This window comes from Leptonychotes weddellii, chromosome 16 (assembly GCF_054177405.1).
Source record: "Leptonychotes weddellii isolate Sample4059 chromosome 16, ASM5417740v2, whole genome shotgun sequence".
Taxonomy (NCBI): domain Eukaryota; kingdom Metazoa; phylum Chordata; class Mammalia; order Carnivora; family Phocidae; genus Leptonychotes; species Leptonychotes weddellii.
The window spans coordinates 12,216,600-12,240,103 of NC_138384.1; the positions used below are offsets into that span (position 1 = coordinate 12,216,600).

A 23,504-nucleotide genomic window follows, 5' to 3' on the forward strand; every position below is an offset into this window, starting at 1 on the left:
ACTGTTCTTTACTGTTTGATTTTTTTACTGTTCTTTACTGTTTCAATTTTAACCATGAGCATCTATCAGTTTTTCAATTAGTTGTTCTTTACTGTTTGAATTTTAACCATGAGCATCTATCAGTTTTTCAATTAGTTGTTTAAAATGTGTAATGAGATCACAAAGAAGCAAAAATTCTGCTCAGAGCAAGGGAAGGAGGTCAGGAAAGGCTACAAAGTGATCTTCAAATTGACAAGGAAGGATTTAAGGGGAAGAAGGGACAAAGGTCGGGAGGAAGTTGTCCACACTGAGGGAAGAGCACCTGCACATGGCAGGGTCCAGCAGGGGAAGGAAAATGGAATTTGGTTTTGGCCTCTGCTCACCTTCTCTTCTAAGAGATACTGCTGGTCAAATTCTAAGGAGTAAAACTCAATGGGAAAGCTGCAGGGATTCTTCACCACCACCTCAGCCTCGTCTCCGGGTGCATATGGCAGCAGCGGCCCCAGCTCCAGAACCGAAGGACTAAATGCCAAGCGTGGCTCTAAACCTTGCCCCTGCGCCAGCAGCGTAAGCTTCTGAGCACTCTGGGCAATCTGGAACACCAGGGTTTGGCTGTAGAATTTCTGCAAGACATGAGAACACAGCAAGCATCTTAACTTTGTTTTTTGTCATGTTCGATGTAAACCTGAAAACCACTGTGGGGACAAAACTGATGCTACGGAGATTAAGAGAGAAAACTTTTTATGTAAAATTGCATGAGAACAATTTCTATTACTGTATTAACACTGGGTATCCAGCATGCCAGGCACTGTACGAAGGGCTTCATCACTCGGAGAAGGCCCTTTGGATGCCACACTCATATCCTTCAGACCCCCAGTGCGCTCAAGATGGGCCACTATCTGCACCTCTGGGCTCTCATTTCATGGGCCCTGCTGCCTATGGGCAAGGCAGGGCAGAAGTGCTGGGATTAACATCTTATGGGAGCAATCCTCAACCAATGACTCAGGAACTACCACATAAATAGCTCAGGTCCCTTGCTCCTGGGAAGGTGTAATTCTGAAATGTGCATTTTGTCTATTTCCTCAGTTTCCCAGTAGGATTATGTTCCAGTCTCCAAGGCAGCTGGCTCACTCGCACACCCTATTAGCAGCCTTCCTTTCCCCGACCACCTTCTACTTCTCTATCAGTGTTCCCTACACTTCCCAATTAATCTGCTTGCACTTGAATTCTTGTCTCCAAGTCTGTTTCTTGTAGAATCTGAATTAACATATTTCTATTATTTGAAGATACAGTCAAGCAGTGGGTTAGGGATGGTCAGCTGGGGCATTTAGTTTATCAGATATAATTACAGTCTGAATACCAATTGATAGGGATACCAACTATCCTAATCTGGTTTTACGGGGGAACTTATTAAAAATGTGGATTCACAGGCCCCATCCCTAGAGATTCTGACTTGATAGGGACAGGGTAAGGCTGGGAAGTCTGCATTTTTAACCACATGCTCAGGTCATTCTGATATAGTTAGGCTCATGGCTTGGGTTTGGAGGCCATGATTGGTTTCATGATTTGAAGAGCTCCGAAGTATTTTAGCTCAAGAAGGAAAATCAGATGGATAGAATGTGGATGGACATACATACACACCCAGAAAATATTGTTGGAGACAGTAAGAGAATGAATTATTGGCTAAAAGGGTTTTTCTTTCTTTCTTTCTTTCTTTTTTTAAAGATTTTATTTATTTATTTATTTTGACGGAGAGACAGCAAGAGAGGGAACACAAGCAGGGGGAGTGGGAGAGGGAGAAGCAGGCTCCCCGCTGAGCAGGGAGCTGGACACAGGGCTTGATCCCAGGACCCTGGGATCATGACCTGAGCCGAAGGCAGACACTTAACGACTGAGCCACCCAGGTGCCCCTAAAAGGGTTTTCTATATGGCTATGGACTTAGCACCTTTTGATCCAAACTTCTATCTTTTAATTGCTTTTTATGGAAATATTTCTAAGATATTTTATTCATTTCCTTGTTTTCTAACAGAGTATTCTGAACATCTATTATAACCTCAGTGATTTCTCCTATGCTGCTGATGCTGAAGGAGATAGAGATGTGGACTGTGTGGGTTGCAAGGCTAACCAATTCCTTATATATCACCAATAAATTGCTCTCCCAGTTGGTGGAAACATTTTATTAACTCTGACCAGTTCCAACTCAACATTTATGGAACCACCTGAACAAATCTTTTTTTTTTTTTTTTTTTTACTTATTTACTGATATGTCTCTCATTTAGTCAAGTATCAAAAATCTTGGCAACCCTGACGATAAACCCCCTAACAGTCTTAAGACTCTAAGAATGACAAACGTATTAATTCTCTTTTCTTTTCAAAGAAAGGGTTGGGGAGATTTTGATAATGAAAGAAACAGGGGTTTTATTTTAGAATCAGATATAAAGTCATTGGCTTTTCTTCTTTCTCACTGTAGACTCTTCAGCATTCTTCAAAGCATTTCCATTACCAGGAAAATGGGCATTAACTGTAAGTATTCTATAAAACCCACATTGATTTTTTTCTTTTAAAAGAATAAAGAGGAGAAAGCCATCTCCCTAATGCCTTAGGCTTTGAGCACAAGTCTTACAGTGTAACCTCTTGAGATCCTCTCTGGCTGTAGGATTTTATTTTTACTGTGTTCTTTGCTAGGAGTAGCTTTGTGCTAATGGCATTCAAAAAGAAACGTCTGTGAGGCCCAGGGAGTACATCTACCAGGAAGTACTTATTATTATCCCAACTACTGATGACAACAGTAAATAGTTATTGAGATACTACATAGAGAGCAGTTTGCTGTGCATTTTATTCACATTAATTCATTTAATCTTCAAAATAACCCTAGGAAATAGGTATGGCCGGTTGATACTGTCTTAGCTGAAACCCTAAGAGCCAGATGCTTTCAAATTCAGATTTTTAAAAAGGTAAAGGTAGTGCACAGATCCTCTGTTACACAATATCCTCAGCGGGGGCTGGGGCAGGTCCCCTAAAACCAAACACTAATATTTCTGCAGTTGCAATGTTTGACTCTGCAAACTAAGTGGAATAAATAAAGGTTAAGTAGTCTCCTGTCAGTTCAGGTGAGGTTTTTCCACCAAATGAATTTGGGTCTGAAACTTATGAAAATTCCCCTCGCCCCCCAGTTTCTGTGGAGCTTATTGGATTTTAGAGTTGCATTAGGGGATTTTTGACATGTGATATTATTTTTCATTTTATCTATGAACAGACTGAGGTTTAGAGGCTAAGTAATTTACTCAAAGCCATGCAGCCTCCAAGTACAGAAGCAGAAGGCCTCTCACCCAGGTCTGCCGATAAAAGTCAATGTGCTAGATAGATCTGATTCTGGAGCTGGTGCTCTTAACTACCAGGTCACACAGCTCCTACATGAAACAAGCACTTGATGTCCTTATCACAATAGCAAGGCCAAGGTCACTCAGAAATTCCCTGGACACCTGCCTCATCAAGTATGGCCTTTGAGGAAAGCTCAAAGAGACCCAGAGAGTCTGAATGGAGCCACATTTCTTTAAAGCTTACCTCTTCTTTAGGCATGAATTTCACTTGCACGTTGGACCTCTCCCCAGGACCCAGGACCCCAGACATGGGCTGGATCTCAAAGATGCGTGTCTTTGGCTTTAATTCAGCATGTAGTTTCCGTCTTAAGTATTTCGGCATGTGTTTCTCCAGCTGTTTAATAGATATTAGACAATGAGATAATCTACTATGGAAAACGGATTTATTCCATCCTCCACTCACTCGGCCTACATTTACTGAGTCCCTCCCAGGTGCCAGGGAATGTGTAGATACCAGGGCTATAGAGATGAGTAAGACATTCACCAGACAGTGTGGCCTGGTACGTCCATGAATGCGGGGCTAAGGGCCTAGATTGTATTTCAGAAGCAATGGTTGTTACTGCAGGTCTTGAGCAGAAGACTGAAATAATGAAAAAGCAAAGGCTTAGAATGACAAATCTGGCTGAAATGGAGTTGGAAGAAGGGGACCAATGGGCCACAACTCGTTTACCTTGTTAACTGGCTTATGACTGTGGACGAACCATTCACAAGGGACTTGGAGAGGATTAGAAAACTGAACAGTTTCCATGAGGCACTGTCCACACTGAATTGTGGCAAACTCCACTTTTCCACAAGACAGTGTCATAGTGGGAATGGTCACCTTGGCTTGGAGACAGATGTGTATTGTTGGCCCTCCAACCACCTAGAATAGGCATAAAGTTGCTGTTACCACGTGGCATGGGGTTAGGGGAAGACTCATGGCTCTGAAATGGTAACTGGATCATTTCAGGGGTAACTGGCGAACAGAGCTGGTAGTTGGGGATGATCAGCTGGGCCCAGCATAGCATCTTACCTTGATGGGCAAAATGACCTCTTTGTTTCCAACAGGAAGACTGGCCCCTTGTGGGTCAAATTTCACTTCAAATGTTTCCGTTTCACAGTAAGGCAGATTCTTTACACGATCTAACTCCGTACTGAAGCCTGGACCAACATAAACAAAATTTCTTTGTGGGAAAGAGAAATGGCAAACAAGAGCTGCTGTAGGTAGAGCCCTTCTGGGGCAGGATGACCATTCCAAGTCTCAATTAATGGCCCAAGAATTCTTTCAGCTGATCCCAGAGGAAGAATGAATACAACTCCAGAAAAACAGTACAGCTGGGCACCTTGTTAGAAACGACAAGGGCAAGAAGAAAGGGTCTCCCTAGCCTGGTTACCTGTGTCATGGAGGATGCGCTTTTCTGCGTGGAAGGACACTGGGAAATGACTGGTGTTGGTGATCTTGATGATGTGTGTTCGGACATCACCAAGGATGATGTAGCCAAAGTCCAGGATATACTCTGGCAGCTGGACTCTGAAACAGTTAACAAGCTCTCCTTACCAGTCCCTTCTCCAAAAGAGTGATTGTGCTGTTCTCTTCTGTCCCCTGTCATAATTCTGTCCTTGAGAGAGGAGAAGAACCACCCTCTGGAGAGGAGACTAGGAACAAGAAATTCCCCCATGCCCAGGAGTCCACACTGCTGTTTCAGTCACTATCTAAAAACAAATGCAGCGTGGGCCCTAATGAACCTGAAACCCAAGCTCTCCATTAGGCAAAGCCAGAAGTTTCTGACTTTCAGAGGCAGAGACCTTCTGGTTGGCTGGATGCTAGAGGATGGCAGGTGCAGGAGGCAAGTAGATTTCATGTCTAGATGATCAACCACTAATTAATTCAGGCCGTGCTCTGGTGGGCAACACCGTTTTCTATGCTGCCCTCTGAACCAAGCCCGAAACAGAAGGACACTCACTTGGCTAGTTTTCGACGACTCCGATAGCTAAAGTCATCTGTGGAATCGGGGATAATTGTTTTCTGATGTTCTATGGCATAGCCTTGGACTATAAGTCGCTCTACTTCCATCTGGAGCTGAGGACTTAACTGGAGTAAGGGAGTAAGGGAGAACAGCAAGTGAGCAATTTCTTGTAGAACATGCATTCTCAGTGGGGGTAAATCACCTCTAAGCAGGACAGAATTGCTTCATGGAAGGGGTAATGAAAAAAAATTGTAGGTAGTACATTGATTCGTGGCCTTCCAAAGGGCACAGTACATAAACAGATATACAGTATATTTGTGGTATTAAAATTTTCATGGGGGTGGTGGGTTGGGTAAAGAAACTGGCATATCCACATCATGGAATACTACTCAACAATGAAAAAGAAAGAACTATTGATATTGTTGGATCTCAAGGGCATTACGCTCAATGAAAAAGGTTACATACTGTATGATTCTGTTTGCATAATATTCTTGAAATAATGGAAGTATAGAGACGGAGAACTATAGTGGTTGCCAAGGGTAAGGGATGGAAGATTGGCGTGGCTATGAAGAAGTAGCTTATAAGGCCAAATACAAATGAAAAATAAGAGGGTGAATTCTCCTTGTTGAAAATAAGGGGAGAGACTTAGAGACTTCTCCCCGCTCCCTTTTCTTAGAACAATTAATTTAGAAAACTTATGAGTCCTTTCTCTGTTTTTCTGAAATGCATATAAATCTTTTTAAAGCCTACATAAGCCTCTGGTCAGATTTATGACCCAGGAGTATGTTCCTCAAGACCCCAGAAACCTTCTCTTCGAAATGTGATCATCAAGTAAGATAGAGGCTCCATCTCCCAGTTTCTGTGACAGGCTAGGAGCTTGACTTCAGAGGGCTCTAGCCTACACGAGAGGTTCCCCTCTGGATAAAGCCAATTATCCAACACAGCTGGTCACCCCGATTACCACATGAATTCAGGATGAATTATGTGTGACAGATGGTGAGGAGTATTTACAGTTAGTTATAGTTCTTACTTAAGGACTAGTTAGTGTTTATCTTGAGAACATGTATGTAATGGGTCATATGTTTGGTTATATAAAAGGATGAGATTTCTTTCTGTCTTTGCAATCTCTTAGTGAACTGCCTGTAATGTGGATCACATTCTGGTTTAATGCTTTTTCAACAATAAAATTGTTTTCTTTCTCTTCTCCCTCTGTGGAGAGATTTTCTGGGTTGGAAGGAAATTTTGCTTTTAATTCTATTTCCTCAAGCACAAGGGATCTTTGTGGTGGTGGAACAGTTCTGTACCTTAATTGTGGTGGGGGTTATACAAACCTACACGTACAAAAAAATTACATGGAACCACACACACAAATGAGCGCATATAAAATTGAAATCTGAATAAGTTCTGTGGCTTATACCAACGACAATTTCCTGGTTTTGATATTGTTGTACCATGTCTTACAAGTTATGTAAGATGTTACCATTGGGGAAAACAATTTTTTTTTTGGCCACATCCTGTGAATCTATAATTATTTCAAAATAAAAAGTTAAAAAATTTTAACATCAAACTATTCAAAAATATTATTTTTTTATATATGATAAGAATATTTCATGGGGTGTTAGGAAAAAAATGTCTTGGGAGGTGACAGTGAAAAAAGGCTGAGAAATATTGTTCCTGAAGACTCAAACCTTAAGTCCGGGGCCAAGTGGGGAAGGTTAATGTGTGGGGTGGCCTGTAAGGAGACCACGGGAAGTGATGGGTTAGTGGGGGAGCAGCATGCCTCACCAACAGGTGTATCCAGTCATCCCGGCGTAAGCAAAGCCCACCCTACGCTTGCTCCCGAGCCAGGAGAGGTTGCCTGCCTCCTTGTGCCCGAGGACGAGCTCGCTCTGCTTGTGCCTTCAGCACGTTCTCAGAAGCCTCACCCCAGTCTGGAGTGGCCACCAGAGACAGCTGTGCTAAGGCTCCCCTGAGGAGCCACCTGGGAACATGGTGAGCAGAGTGGAGACACACTGCTGCCCCGTATGGACAGCTGCGGGCCCAAGGGGAGAGGACAGAGGCTAAGAACATGGTCTTAGGAGTTGGACAGGCCTGGATTCAGATCCTAACTCTGCTGCCTCCTGGGGACCTGCACTTCACTTCCACAAATCCTGTCACACTGTGAAATTAAGACAAGAGTGGCACCGTATGGCTCCCCCCCATTGTGGGAGGGGTTATGAAATAATAATGCAGGTCTGTAGCATGACACAGGCCTGGGCAACAGTTCAATAAATGGTAGCTCATGTTATTAATTATGATCATCCTTGGAGCTAAGGTGCACTTTCAGCTTCTGCAAAACAAGTCATTGCTGGTGGCCTTTGGGGCTCCCAGTCTCCCAAGTGACATTGCTCTTCATCAGCCTAAGGGGTCTCTAGCTACATAAGTAATTCTTCCTTGGGACCATATTCTCATGCACATTTGCATTTTAAAAGATGAGCACAGGGAGAAAGCAGGCTTCATGGTCATGAATGGACTGTTAAGAGAAAAATTTCAGGGAGTGGTGAGGGAGAACATTTTGGGATTTTGGTTTTACTTCCCACCACAAGGGCAGCCTTTATTTACAAGCTGGGTCACTCTGTCCCTTGAAAGACCAATTCTTGGCTTGGTTCCCACCTCGGAGGCACCACACTGAACCTCGTCTGCTGCCCCGCCCCGACTTAGCTGGTGGAGACCAGAGGGCTCGACTCTGAATTGACCCTTTCCCCTGCTTACTCAGTATACATCCCAGGGAATCTCACCATTTCCTGTGATCACAATGACCATCTGGTGACTCAAAGCACTTTCTCCGGCCTATCTCTCTCCTCAGGTCCATAGCATTGGGTCCAGCTCCCTGTTGGAGCCTCACTTGGATGATGCTCAGAAATCTCATGTACAATAACGAACCATCAGAACTCATTTCCCTTTCTCCCCTCCCCCTAAACACGCTTCTCCTCCTGAGTTTCCTGAGTTGCCCCCTCCTTATTTTGTCACCCAAGCAAGACAATAGGGTGGTCACCTCTGCCTCACCCCCACATCCAACCATTCCCTCATCACTGACCAATCCACCTCCAAAGTATTTCTTGAACCTACCTGATTCTCCCCACCTCCTGTGTCATCACCCTTGTTTACACGACCATCACCTCTCTTCTAGAGTTAGTTACCCTACCAGCTTTTAAAAAACTGAGCACATCTCAGCACATCTACTCTCATTCCCCACAAGCCCCTGAGAGCTTCTCAGAGCTCCACAAGGCAGCCAGAGAGATTTTTTTACAAATGTAAATCTGATTACCCAAGGCTCCACTTGAAACACTTCAGTGACTTGCTGTTGCCTTCAGAATAAAGCTTGAAACCCTTAATAGGTTCCCTAGGGGGCCCCTTACCTCTCCCCCTTCTTTGCTCTAGCTACATCTTTTTCTCCTTTCTGTTCCTTGAGATACCATGTCCTTCTTGTCCCTGGGCCTTTGCACCTACTGTTCTTCTGCCACATTCATTCTGTGCAGGGTGAAGCTAATCTTACCTCAGAAGATTCATCCTCAGGCATTTCCTCAGTTGTCTCTAAGTCAATGAGTGTTTCATATTTGTTGTGTTCTTTTTCTAGGTTTTTTCTGGCTTGATTCAAAAAGGTTTCATACTTTTTATTTCCTGTGGGATTGGAAGGAGAAAGAAATCAGGATGATTAGAAATATATGAATTATGCCTAAAACACAGACTGTCAGCTCAGGGTCCATAGAGTGAGAAAGGAAGTGAACTTTTTGGTGCTTTACCTGCCATGTTTTCTCCGCCTTAGAGGGTGACGGAGTTTTTGAGTGAGTTCAGTTTGTATCAGAGACCCCATGGAGTTTAATGAGATTACGCGTAGTAAGCTCCCAGCTGGTTCTCAAGAACTTGATGGTAGTAACATCCTACATTACTCATAAGGTGATCAAGCAGATCCCAGCTTCCTTGGTGCTTTCCTGGGTCTAGCACTGAACGCCGCATGAACTGGGAGCCCCCTCCACGCTGGATGCACTCTGATGGCCGGTCATCCTTTAATTCACTTTGTATGTTTATTAAATCACAGTAAACAAAAGGCCTATATGTGCAGCTATAACTGTAAGTAAACAGGCTTCAATCCCCCGAACCAGGGATGTAGGCAATCAGTGGAGAGATTTCAGACACCAAGTTCACCAGTAAGCCAGTGCAAATTCAAATGCTTGAGGGACGAGGTAGGCAGAGAAATTAAAGTGCCTACTCTGGAATAATAGGAAGCACTGGACTCGAAATGAACTGGAGCACAGGAGACCCAACTAGAAGTATTCAGAACTGATAGTATTCAGATGTACATTCTCTGAAAGCCCTCTGCTGGCCAAATGTGGCTACTGCCTTAAAGAGGCCCGCTGGGCACTGGGTTTTCAACCAAGTGGCAAAGGCTTTCCTTTCCCTCCTGACACTTTTGTATGGAGCTGGATTAACCTCTAGCTGGCTGGAACTCTAGATGCTAGAGTGTAACATGGCCTTAAATGTACTAACATTTGTGTTTGTATTTTCAGGGAGCAGACAGTCAGGATGTCATGGATGATCATCAACAGGCAAGCCAGTGATTTTGGGGCACGGTGGGGGGGCGAAGGCTGAGTAGGAGGGCTTAGTCTGAAGCCGTCTGTGGAATGAAGATTTCAAAGAGCCTGAATGAGTCACAAAGAAGAATGAGAACTTTGTCTTAACCCTTCATCTGGCACCCCATGTCAGGAAGAAGGAGCCAGACGGTGCATGGCTAAGACAGCTGCTCAGCTGAGCTTTGGGATTTGCCAAGATGGAAGTCTTTGGGCCCAGAGGGATGGCTCCAGGGGCTAGATGTTGCCAGAGAAACCTCAGCTAAGCATGTGGGCAGACAACTAATCAAAGTCTAAATTAGCCTCTGAACTGTGTAATGCCAACACACGGAAGGGGTCCGAACCTTGGTTGCCTTTCTGTACAGTTTTTATTTTAGGATTTCTACTCGTTGGAGTAAAATCAGCCTTCACCTCTCAATGGCCATCTGTAAATGTGCCACAATAAAGGACAATTCAGGGAGAGACTGTAGCTGGAAGGAACGTGTGCTGGAGGAAAAGGCCTTTCAAAGTGCAACTTCCTGATTCCTCTATATGCAATTCACTGATGGCAAAATTGTTCAGGGGTCTTAATTTTGGGACTGCCATGGACCATATCCTGTCTCCTTAAACTCAGGTCACCAGGTCAATTTCAATTCGATTTTTTTTTTTTTTTTTTTGCAATTGAGGAATCACACAGAAGGAAACCAGTGAGGACTGCCAAGCAACCTTCAAATAAACAAAGCAGAATGCATTTTTCATTCCCCAGTGGGGAAATACTATAGTGGGTAGTAATACCGTGGAGTTTCCTGGGGAGATCGAGGCAGATTCGGGGAAAGATACCCTCTCCACGCAGAGTGATATTTTCTGGGTCCAGGTGGGCAATCTGTATCTGGAAACTCCTCTGAAAGACCTCAGGTACTCCAGGTAAGTAGTACACCTTCAACACCTGCTCTTGATGTGAACTGATAAAACCCTATGTAGCAGAAAGACCGGAGAGAACGTTAATATTTACAATGGACCCTGCTTCTGGAGACTTACTGGATAGGACAGTCCCACAGGCCTATTGTGCTGGTTATTCTCCGTTTATTCATATGAAGCTATGCTAAAATGACAACTAAGCAACAGAACAGTAGGTAGTATATGTGAACGGTTATTTCATAAAAGAGGAAAGATGAATGGCAAATAAATGCAGTAAAAGATGCTCATCCTCATAAACAACCAGGGAAATGAAACTAGGATTGTGATGAATTTTTTTTAAACCACATATTGCCAAGAAGGACCACATTTTGGTGAGAATATGTATCAAAAGAAACTTATATACGTCTGGTGGGAATGCCAATGGGGAAAAGAAAACACAGTGAAAAATGTTTTAGCACCATCTTATCAAAATTGAACATATGCAAAGCCCACGACCCAGAAATTTCACTCCTAGGAAAATTCCCCAAGACAATGCTTCCATCTGCAGACCAGGAGACAGGTATGAGGATATTTGTAGAGGACTGTTTCCAACAGCAACATTTTAGGAGGGAAAAATCCCAAATGTGCTTTGGCAGGAAAAAGGAAAACTGCTTTCAATAGTTATAAAGGGATATCATTTAATGGTGAAAATAAATGAACTACAGCTACATGCAACAATGCGCACTAGTCTTAGAAACATAATATTGGATGAAAAAAAGCAAAAGGCACAAGATTACATTACCGGTGCCATTTCCATAAAATTCAAGGTAAAGCCAAATCTGATAAAACAAAATTTCCAAGTTTTGGGATCAAGTATATGTATCTGTTTTGTTTACTATGCTATGCCCTCCCCAGTGCCAGGAAGATGCCTGGACATAGTGGGTGCTTATAAGTTTGGAAAAATTCATCAACCAAAAGCAGTTTAAGGATGCATCCATGCATGATAAAACTGTATTTTAAAAAGGAAAGGATTAATCCAAGTGGGGAGGAGGCGCTTGGCTTCAAGGAATTACAAGGGAAGTGTGAGGACGTAAGTGGAAACAAACCATTCTTATAATCATGAAAAAAACCCCACAGGGTTATACTGTCTTGTTCACAGTGGAACCCCTGGTTACTGTTCGGTGCCTAGCTCATGCAAGACTCAATAAATCCTTGTTTAATAAATGAGTAAAGTGCTTGGGTTTATGTATTTATTTATTTATTTATTGCTTCTGAGAACCCTTTATTTTTAGTTAAAAAAAAAATCACACCCATCATCCTGGCGGTGAATGTCTAGCATAATCTCGCATGCCACGGGGGTATGTCTTGCAGGTTTGAACTTGGGTCCTTCCTACCATTGCCCCACGGCCATCGTGGGCGAGGAGGCTACTTACCGAGAGGGGCAGGATTAGGGGCGCTCCGGGCAGAAGGTTGTCCGGTGAAGACAGGTGGTCAGTCAGAACCTTGAACTCAAAGCCAACTTTCCCAGTGTTCCTCAGTGTGATCTCCTTCTCTGTGACGTGGTCGAACAGCTTGAGAGGAGAAGAAGGGGGACTGCTGTCAGCCACCCTTTGGGATGCTGCTATCATCCTGGCAAAGGCGGGTGGACAAATAAGCCTCACAGACACGGTTCAGTTTTCGTGATCTAGACGCTGGCCAATCTGCATTTCGCCATCACATAAGGTAGCTGCTGGAGCTGGAGGAGCACCAGGCCCTGGAAATCTGGCTCCACGTTAGCTCTTCTGATGACTAGTTCAGGTTAGCAGGGCTGTGTGTGGGGGTGTCTACCCCTCTGCACCTCAGCTGCTTCACCACAAAGAACTCACAATGGAGGATCGTAAAAGTAAGCTTTCCTATACTAATATTTGTTGATTTTTTGGATAAGATTTGCGTTCAGAATTAGGATTTTTCTACTTATATGGAGAGACATGGGAGTAACAGGCGAGATGTATTCTTTTTTCCTGAGACTTTACTAACACAGTTCAGCAGCTAATCAGCAGGTCCAATAACCACAAACTGAGGCCACTCTGGGGGTTCTCAGGATAAGCTAGGGCAAGGCCTGGCTGCTTCAAAGAATACACTCTAAGCTGAGCCAGAATTACTTGCCCAGAAGAGCCTTGAGATAAGGAATAAAAGAGAATTCTATTTGGTCAACTCAACGGACAAAGTCTCAATAGGTGCCGGGTGAATTTGCTTTTAGGCACAATCTTTAACCTACAAACACACATGCACACCCAGAATTCAGTAATTATACATGCAGTAGCTATATAATGGGGGGGGTGTCTAATTCCCATTATAATTTGGTAGGAGATATGGTTTCTGAGTATATAACACAAATCTAATTGGGAAAAGAAGATGTACAGGCATAGAATTAACAATTATTCCAAAACAAAAATTAGAATGTACATTATTTTACGGCAAAGAATATACTTAAGTATATTCTTAAGAGAGAGAGAATGCAAAGTAAGAGAAAAAAACTGGAGGAGGGAGCTGAGTTGAGTCTTACAGTATGTGTAGATTTGGGGTTGGCAGAGTAGAGAAGAGGGATAATATAAGAGGAAGTACTGAGGCAGGAAGGGCTGGGAAGGAGTAGGGTCGGTGGGTAAACCAGTTTGTCCACAAATGGATGAATGGGCTCTAATGGGAAAAAATGAAATTTAATGTGTAAGGAGCATCAGTTAATAGAGGGGCTTAGGACCCTCACCCAGGTGGAGGAGCTTGGCTCTGATCCAATGGGTGACAGAGAAAGGGACTCAGGATTGGAGGCTTCCCTGACCCATGCACAGTACTGACACTTTACTTAAATGACCACAACCACCTGGGGAGACAGGCACTGCTACCCTATTTTATAGATGAGGGGTCCTGCGGCTTGGAGAGGTCAGGTGATATGCTCAAGGTTCCGGAGTCCGTAGGAAGTCAAACTGGGGTGACATCCCAGTTCTTCTGACTACAAAACCATGCTCTTTTCTCAATACTATGCTGCTTTCCCAAATGCTGCTGGGGTTGACTGTTCTGGGACTGGGAGGATGAAAATGCAGTTTGGGGAAAGTCTATGTGGCAGTGCTGTCTAGACAGGTTAGCGGCAGAAGCTATGAATTCGGTGTAATCCCTTCTTCCACGGGATCCTCGGCACCACCTGGCAGCTTGATAGAAATGCTCGATAGAGTCTGAGGCTCCACCCCAGACCTACTGAATCAGAATCTGCACCGAAACCAGATTCCCAGGTGACTCGTATGCACGGTACGGTTTGAGAAGATCTGCTGTCCTATCTCAGGCATGGCTTGAGAAGCCCTGGTGCTGTGAGAACCTCAGTGGCCATGGGAAGGGCAAGCCGATGCCGAGGGGTCCTGCGGGATGAATTAGCAAGCATGGATGCTGCTAAGGACAGGGAGGCGACGGAGAGAGTGCAGTGGCAAATGCCTTGGAGACTGTAAACTTAAGGGGCTGAGAAGGTGGTAGTGCTGTTGAAAGAAAAGGAGAGGTCGGTATGGGCTTCTGGATTGAGAGGGAAGGAGTCTAACATGCTGAATTCCAGGAGACAGAGAAGCAAGCGAAAATGCCTGGCCAGCAGTTGGCGGTGGGATGATCAGGGTTAGGGAGGTGGATCAGAGATCAAGGTTAGGGGTGGTGGTGAGACTGTGATGACTGGGGGTTCCAGGAGAGTTTAGAGCACAGAACTGTGTGCGATGTTTAAGGTGAAACCGGGAAATCTCCTCCCTGTAGCTGGCAATACCTGCAATCCATAGTTAATATCCTTGGTGTCAAAGGAATAGTTGACCAGGGATGCCTCTCCCCTCAGCATTATCTCATAGGTGGGCCCTCCTTCCACTTCGCACAGGGCTTTAGCCTGTGCAGTGATATCACAGTGTCCATAGAAGGTGAAGGATATCTGGTGGCTACTATGCGGCCGCAGCACTCCGTAGAGGGGCAGAATATCAAACACCTGTAATACCAAACACCTGTAAGTCATTCTGTAGGAGAGCATCAAAACTGGGATGGACGGTCTGCAAAGAGTAGGTTAAGCTTTAGTCAATTTACAGGTTAATTCCTGACTTTAATTTGTTTGACTCCATGAAAGGTGACAAGCCCAGAACGCTGCACATAAATGATGATAATAAGGAGCGTAGTGGCCTGGCAAGATTTAAATTTCCAACTTGGGGCAGGTGCTCAGTAAGAAGAGTCAGTATCACATGACTTCAGGGCCCATGACGTGTTACTTACTTCTTCTATCCCAATGGAAAGCATTTCTTCTCGCTCAAAGATCCATGGGGGTTCCTGAAACTCCACCTGGCTCAGGTTTGGGTCTGTTTTTTCTGTTTCAGCAGAGTTAAATTTTAATCCCTAGAAATTAGAGGTGTGCGGAAAAGCTAGCAAGCATTCACAACGGGTCATCAATATGCTCCTCCCCACTCAGTGACAGAAAACTGAAGTATACTGTTTATACCTTAAAAATAGTACATTTTTTTCCCCTATGGAGATCATTGGACAAGTGCCCCAAATATATGTACAAAGATGTTTACTGCAGCACTACTTATAATGGCGAAACTTTGGAAGCAAACTAAATGCCCATCAACAGGGAACCACTTTAAATAGAGAGTGTGTGCTGCCTCCATCCATGGAGGATGATTTGGTGTGTATTTATGGACTGGGAATCATATGCACAACATATCATTGAGTGAAAAAGCAGTTCCATTTATGTACAATTACATATGCCCGTGTATCACACCTGAATGTATAAGCATGTGCAAATTCATTCAGAGATTTGTATATGCAAACAGAGTTAGCTGGGAGGTTGTCTGCTAAAATTTCAGTAGCACTTTTCTATAAATGGTGGCATTTTGAGGATTATTGCTTTCATTTTTCCGTATTCTTCAGTTTTCTAGGACAAACCTCTTTGAACATAGAAAAAAAGAAAACATTTAAAAGACAAGTGCTTTACATCCATACATGTATTCTAAAAAATTCAGAAAATACAGAAAGCTTCCAAAAAGAGACATATAAATCAATTACTAAGTTATACTGTAGATATATGTATATATGTGTGTGTATATAATGTGTTCATATAAGGATATATATTTGTATTCTGACTTGTCAGTTGATATGAGTGCTGCCTTTCCATGTGACTAAATATTCTTCACAAGCATCATCTAAAATACTTTTAAAAAACAGAACATGTGGCCAACAGGTAAATGAGAAGGTGATCAACATCACTCATTGTCAGGGAAATGCAAATCAAAACCACAATAAGCTATTACCTCACACCTGTCAGAATGGCTAAAATAAAAAACACAAGCAGCAAGTGTTGGCGAGGATGTGGAGAAAAAGGAATCTTCATGCAGTGTTGGTGGGAATGCAAACTGGTGCAGCCACTGGGGAAAAAAAAGTGTGGAGGTCTCTCAAAAAATTAAAAATAGAATCACCATAAAATCCAGTAATGCCACTACTGGGTATTTACCCAAAGAATATGAAAACACTAATTCAAAAGGATATATGCACCCCTATGTTTATTGCAGCATTATTTACAATAGCCAAATTATGGAAGCAGCCCAAGAATCCACTGATAGATGAATGGATAAAGAAGAGGTGGTATATATACTACCAATGGAATATAACTCAGCCATAAAAAGGAATCACTTTTTGCCATATGCAACAACATGGAATGACCTAGAGAGTACAATGCTAAGTGAGATAAGTCAGTCAGAGAAAGGCAAATACCATTATGATTTCACTCATACGTGGAATTTAAGAAACAAAGCAAACGAACAAAGAAAAAGAGGAGACAAACCAAGAAAAAGACTCTTAACCACAGAGAACAAACAGGTGGTTACCAGAGGGGAGATGGGTGGGAGGATGGGTGAAATAGGGGTTGGGGACTAAGAGCACACTTCATATGATGAGCACTGTGTAATATATAGACTTGTTGAATCACTATATTGTACATCTGAAACTAATATAACACTACGTTAACTCTGCTGGAATTAAAATAAAATAAAAAATAAATATAGAACATGTATTTTTTACTTAATATATCAGAGACTATTATAAATCAGCATTAGAGAACTTCATTTTTTTTTTTTTAAAGATTTTATAGTATTGCCTTGTGCAGATACAATTTGGTTTATTCAGCCAGTCTCCTATTGGTGGGGTAAAATTGTTTCCAATTTTTCTTGCTTTTACCACCAAAGCTGCAGTGTACAAGGAGAGTTACATGTCTATGAGAATGTAAAGGTGTATCTGGAGAAGAGTATCCTAGCAGAGGAATTGTGCATTTTAAATTTTGATACACTCTCCAAAGTGTATGTCATGGAGGCTATGCCAATTCCTAATTTACCTACAAAGTATGAAAATGCTTGTTTACTCCCACCTACCACTACCGAGACAAATCCTATTTTAAAAGATAGTATATTGTCCATAGATACATGGTGTTTTATTTTTCTAATTTTTTGCCGTTTCTAAAGTGTTGTGACAAACACCTTTGTACCTAAATCTTTTTATCTCCAATGATTTCCTCAGGCCATCCATCTAGAAGGAGAATTTAAGGGTATGAATTTTTAAAGTCCCTTGATCTCCCCTTTTACTGCGGAATGATTGAGGAAAATCTTTCCCCTTTTGTAGGCTCTATCTGGGGGCTGAGAAGAATGCTGTGGTTTTGAGGTAACCAGCTTTTTCATTAAAGAGAAAAATTTATGTGCTGTGGTGGGTGGCTCTCACTGGGATGCTGGCTCCGGGGGTGTTTGGTTGGGAAGTGACCTGGATGACGTTCCCCAGCCTCATCCCACCCAAACTCCAGGGTGACACTTGCCATTGCTCCTGCCTCTGTTTTTGTTTTAGAGGAAGGGCCCTCGACTTGCCAAGCCGTGCTGTGGAGAGGAAACCGTACATCTGAGATGACCACGGTGGGCACTTGCACTTCCTTGTATTCTCTTTCTTCGCACCCAACGTCTTCATCCGTGAGGACAGTCCTGGAGAGTTGATTGAAATGTGTTGAATCACTCATTTGGCAACCATCACAGCATGTTCTTCAGCTGGGCAGTGCTCTGTTACTCCCTGCCCCCAAACATGGACTCTGGGGCAGTGGGCTGGCCAATTTTCCATAGGCTCCAACCCTTCTTTCCTGGCCTACTGAGCCCATGTCCAAATAACGAGAAATTCTGGGAAGCCCTAGCAATTCTTCAGACAATTTGCTGTGTCCCCAGTGCTCAAGGTTAAGTTTCATTATTTACTGGAGCATTTTATTGTGAGCATATACTGTTTGGCCAATTGCCATATCCTTTTCTGCTTGCTACCCTTGACCTGACCCTGGCTGCAGACCCTGGACAGATGGAGAGAGGGCAATGGGATGGGAAGGGCTTAGTCCTCCAGGACTCAGGAGGCTGTGACTTCCTGAGAGCAGAAATGATTTTCCACTCTATCTCAGATGCACGGTCCAGGGCGTCACGCACAGAAAGCACTCCCTAAACTGTTGACTAGTGAGTGGCTGGATGAACAAATAAGGTGTGAGTTAGAGAATGGAAGTCAGTGTGGAGGAAAAAAATTGCTATTTTAAAAAACTCCATTCTGGCTTTGCCTTTGCACTTACTTAACGAAATCATTTAGATCCATCTCGGGGGACTCTATCGCTGGCACCGCTGGTGAGCTGGCAGAAGCGGAGATTACTGGGATGGACTCCACCTGGGACAGGGGGGCACTGTAGGCCTTCCTCGGCCATGACACGAACCTACAAAGGCGGGGTGGGGGGTGGACAGAGGCGCGCGTCAGCTTTTGCCAACCAGTGCTCGGTGGGAAAGTGCGGGGGAGAGCAGAGACAAGGAGCCCAAATGGTCAGTTATCCAAATCTACCAAGCTTTCGAAATCGAAGGAATGTCGGTGCGGGGAGGCAGCCTGGCTCCCCACCCCGCTGGATGGCTGACCTTGTTGGTTATCGGAGGTCGCTGCCTCTGAAGCCGTGCTCTTTGAAGCAGATGCATCGGCAATCAAAGCTTAAGTCAGGCACTTGCGTTACAAAAAGAGCAGCAGCCACCAGCACCAGTCAGGGCTGCACTGCACCTCCACCGCATCCCCACCCACCCCACTCCCTAAGACCTTGGAGAAGAGCACAAAAGCTCATTTCATCTTCTTCCATGAGCTTCCATTTTGGTTTTTTCCAGGGCCGCTGTCTTGAGTTGACATTACCTTAGGCTGAAACCACACCATTTTCGGCTGAAGGCCCATGTTGGGCTGGGGGCTGGGAAGCTCATTAAAATAAAGATTCCTGAACCCTATTCTTGGGTAAATTCTGATTCGGCAGGTCTCAGACAGGGCCCAGGAATTAGATTTTTAATAGCATTCCCAGGTGATTCTAATATACAGCCAGATTTAGGACCCACGGTGGGTAGGAATGGCAACAAGATGGCCAAGGACTGGAGCTGATAATTAATAGGAGGCTATCACTCAGCCTTCCCAGCTAGGGACAGTGCAAATCAGCAGAGGACGATTCGGAGCACTCACTAAATCACCCCAGGTCAGCGGAGACGCCTGGGGAGACTCTGCCGAGCTGCCCCACATAACAGCACTCTCTCATCCAACATGTGCACACTCCTGGGATGGTGTGATGAATGGAAAAAAAAAAAAAAAAGCATATGGGAATATCTGTAAAGGAAAACTTCAAAGCTGTGGCATGTCTGCAGACCTGAGGAAAAACAACACCTCCGTTGATCATGATACCTGAACAACTGGAAGTGAGAGGAAACAAAGGAGACTGGGAGAGCAGCCCTACTGCTAACAGATGGAGCCACAGGAGAATGTGAAACCTCTGTCATAATGAAGGCTTTAATTTACCATTCAAATAAAAAACCTGCTCCAAAAAATTGAAATAGAATGTTGGTGGTTTGGGGGGATCAGATTTCACTGTACCCTCAGGACCCGATGATTACTTTCCTGTTATGCTGACCCCAACAGGATTAAGTTCAGTTATTTTTAAGAGAGAGTACGTAGCAAACAAGGAAAATCAGTATTGCTCCGATTCCAGAGCTCCCCATATTAGCGTCCCCAGAGCATCCAGGGAAGAAACCCTCCCTTTAGCTGTGACAGATCACGTGAACGTCGGACACCCTGTCCGTCGATCACACTGGTTTGGGCCCAGCAGTTCCCTCCTCCTATTTTATTTCCGACTCTTGGGTAAGTTAGGATCAATACCCTCTTTTGTGCTGCAGATTTAAAAAGTTCACCAGTCTTGTTTGCTGTTCTCCCTTCACTGGAAGTAGGGCTGCATCCTAATAACGCCCCCGAACACGCTTGTGTTGCCGTTAAGACGTTGTGCCGTGGTTCAGATGATATGTGGAGACCGAAGGGTGTGTGTTGGTTATGTGCTGGCGTTGGAACAGGCAGCCTGGGTCTCGGGGTGGAGTGGGGGCGCGTGTGTGGGGTGGGGAGCAGCCTTGCAGTAGACACAGTGACTTCTAATCCAATGATTCATTGCACCTGGATTCTGGGAGCGTCCCTAGGAAGGGTGAAAAACACCACTGGCTGAAAAAAGGTGTGTGTTTGGCTCATATGCTGTATATATAAATTTAAAATAACTGCTGTAGCGGTTGCAGTTGGCATACTGCTTAGGTCTCTTTCACCAGGACGATGCACCCATTCACTAGGTGCTCTGGGTGCTGGCTCCCCTTTCTCGGGCTCAGTGGGAGTTGCCTGGAAGGTTATGCCCTCCTTCCCCTTAGGGTGCAAACTGCAGGCCAGGATGGCTAGATGAGAGTGAGGGCTCTACGTGCAACAAACTCAGAGGCAATTTACGCCCCAGAGCTCCCCATGCGGCCAGGCAGATCCCCTAGTTCTCCCGTCACCCTGCGTCATTTTTCTTACTCTCTTACAGTTTCTCCGGAGAGCCTCCCTTGATAAAGCACCTGCCCAAGAATCACCATCTCAGGCTCTGTTTCTAGGGAGACGACCGCAGCATTATATGATTCCAAAGATAAGAAGGCCAAATCTTGCTTCAAGGGACTCAGAGGCCAGTGGGTCGGAGTCAGAGACATATGAATGGGTATCATTCAGGATACAAGTGCTCTGATGGCCAGACGTGCAGAGTGCACAGTGGTTCAGTTCAAGGCTGGGGCGGGGGCGGTTAGACAGCCTGGGTTTGAACTCTGGCTTCCCCATTCACACACTATGTGACCTGGGTACTGTGTTGGTGATGGAGTCCTCCTCACCTGATTGCTTGAGGCTTAATATGCAGAACACTCAGCAGGGTGCCTGAGTCGGGGTAAAAGTCCAATGCCCTGAGCTGCTCCTGCGCTGGGGCTAAGCGGGGAACACCTTCATTGCTGGGATTCAGATGAATTCCCTCCCTTCCTCTACCTCCACTCATCACAAACCTGCTCCAGATTAGATCGGCCCCCGTTTTCTATCTCTAAGTGGAGACTATAATCATTGCTTTAAGTCATGTTAAAAGCAGGCAAATTCCTGAGCCCCTCTAGGCACAAAGTCCCAGCCACGTTTCCTTATTTATTGCCTGGCTTTGTGGTCTTACAGTTGCTGAACCTCCCACGTTGGGAAGCAAATGACAGATGGGGCTGGCTCAGTGCCTTCCCTACCAGCTCGTCCCAGCTCTGCCACATGAGAAAGGTAAGCAAACTGCAGACACATACCCATTATGAAAGCAGCCTGCCTTAGCCCTTTGACTTGATTATGTCCCAGAATGCTTCCAAATGGTCACCTATGCTAAGGGGGAAGTTGGTGGCACACATCACTGATTAGCTGAAATTCAAGTTACCCAAAACTGAAGCTCAGAGAGCTAGTAAGTGGCTGAGCTAAGTTAGCCTGGCGCCAAAGCTCGCACTCTTAACCAACTTTGCTGGGTGGTCTACCTCCTTAACGGGTAAGGGCTTCTCCTTGGTTACTTCTGCCACGCCAGGCCCATGGCAGTGACTTGCAGGATTTTTCACTTTAGGGGTAACTGGAAGCCACAACATAAAGAACATACAGTGTATTGTCTAGAACCTTTTTTTTTTTTGACGATGAGGGCTCCATCCTGATTGTAATCTAGGTAAGGAAAAGCAAGCCACAGCTGACCTTGCCTTGAAGTGACTTCCCACAAAGAGTTTTGTTGTAAGGCGAGTAGTGGAGGAATGTACCCAGAATCTCCATGAAGCTCTCCAGAGGGATTTCTGTGAGAAATGGCCACTTCTATAAAAGCTCCAGAAGGTGTCCCCACTGCTACATACTCTTCGAAAGACGGCCAAACAGGTAGGCTGTGAAATCTCCCTTGTAATCAGTTTCAAAGCCCTTTAGAAATACTTTCAAAACAGGATGGTTTTTTTCAAGTTCATTTCTTTTAATGTCTGGTCTTCAGTAGATGTAGCTAGCTTTGGGGGATTTTAATTAATATGAACACACAGATAAATCAAATAGACTCTTTTTAAGAATCAGATCACTAAATGAACCAAGCAGACATAACCCTAACTCAGGTTCAAATATGCACTGATGCCTTCCACTGATTTCTTTAGAAGCCAGCTTCGCTCACACTGAATATCTATGAGGCCAGTACCCTCCGCTGGTGCTGGAGGCACCGGGAAAATGCCTTAAAAAGAATGAATCTATAATAAGGTGCCTAGAATTCTTCTGTAACAACATTAAAGCAGGATGAAAAGTTTCATTACACTCAAAACTGAAATGAAAAACAGCTCAGTTCATTTCTTCATGGGGTAACAGACGTGGTATCTCAGGAAACTGGATGAACCGACTGCAAACAGAAGTAGATGATACGATCCCTTCCGGTGATCACCTTCAAGTTAAATATGAAATGAGCAAAAGGCCCACCCTCTTCAAAGGTCTCCTTCAAAGGTTTGGCCTTGATCTCTTGTGGGCCCACTACAAAGGAACTTGTTTCTGGAAGCTCAGACTTGAGAGATGGCTACAGTCTTCCCATCAGTCCCAGAGGTTAATCTGACCCCCTGGACAGATAAATTCTCTGGCCCATCATAGCAGGAGAGGAGATTCTAGGTGGATGGGCCATGGGCGGCCTGATGAGGGAGGCGTGGGAAGCTTCTAGGGGCATCACCATGGAGTATAAGCAGGTCAGCTGGAGGCTGACCTCATGCTGTTCTCTTTCACTAGGGGCTTCAAATTTACTAAGAATGTCACACATTTATAATGGGGGTGATGCAACATTTGCTTTATTATTATAAAATTTGGAAATTTGGCCACAGACACGTATGGAGGGAAGGCACAAGGGGAAGACCGTCACCTCCAGGCCAAGAAGAGGGCCTAGAACGGATCGTTCCCTCATGGCCCACAGAAGGAACCAACCCTGCCAACACTTTGATCTCAGGTTTCTAGCTTCCAGAACTGTGAGAAAATGCATTTCTGTTGTTTTAGCCTTCCAGTCTGAGGTAAACTAGCAAACTAACATAAAATAGCACACTAATATAAACACTCAATGTTCCTTGGAACTTTCTCTGTGGGAATTCCTGTTAGCTTATCCATACCTTGAAATTAAAAAATATATATATATTGAAATTGGCATTTTAGCCCACTGTGTTACTAGAAATGGAACTGTTTCCCTGCCATTTAAAAACAAATTCCCTTTTCTTGGTTTATGTGGCCACTTCCTTCTTTCTCAGCCTTCTTTGCCGAGTCCTCTAATTTTGCCTACTCTTCCAATCAGAGTCCCCTTCTTGGGCCTCCTCGAATCACAGAA

The 23,504-nt window shown here is 44.3% G+C and overlaps 1 protein-coding gene across 1 annotated transcript in view; it reads right to left on the reverse strand.

The window, feature by feature from the left end:
* HYDIN (HYDIN axonemal central pair apparatus protein) overlaps window positions 1–23,504 on the reverse strand; it is a 364,500-nt gene that overhangs the window by 114,826 nt on the left and 226,170 nt on the right. Inside the window, exons 25-37 of the mRNA XM_081806373.1 lie at window positions 18,408–18,545; window positions 17,709–17,790; window positions 15,050–15,169; window positions 14,562–14,771; window positions 12,223–12,360; window positions 10,688–10,865; window positions 8,842–8,966; window positions 5,304–5,431; window positions 4,734–4,870; window positions 4,373–4,500; window positions 4,031–4,222; window positions 3,545–3,694; window positions 363–602 (exon numbers count right to left, since the gene is read on the reverse strand). Coding sequence (XP_081662499.1) covers window positions 363–602; window positions 3,545–3,694; window positions 4,031–4,222; window positions 4,373–4,500; window positions 4,734–4,870; window positions 5,304–5,431; window positions 8,842–8,966; window positions 10,688–10,865; window positions 12,223–12,360; window positions 14,562–14,771; window positions 15,050–15,169; window positions 17,709–17,790; window positions 18,408–18,545 — 1,966 coding nt within the window. The remainder of the gene's footprint in view (window positions 1–362; window positions 603–3,544; window positions 3,695–4,030; window positions 4,223–4,372; window positions 4,501–4,733; window positions 4,871–5,303; window positions 5,432–8,841; window positions 8,967–10,687; window positions 10,866–12,222; window positions 12,361–14,561; window positions 14,772–15,049; window positions 15,170–17,708; window positions 17,791–18,407; window positions 18,546–23,504) is intronic.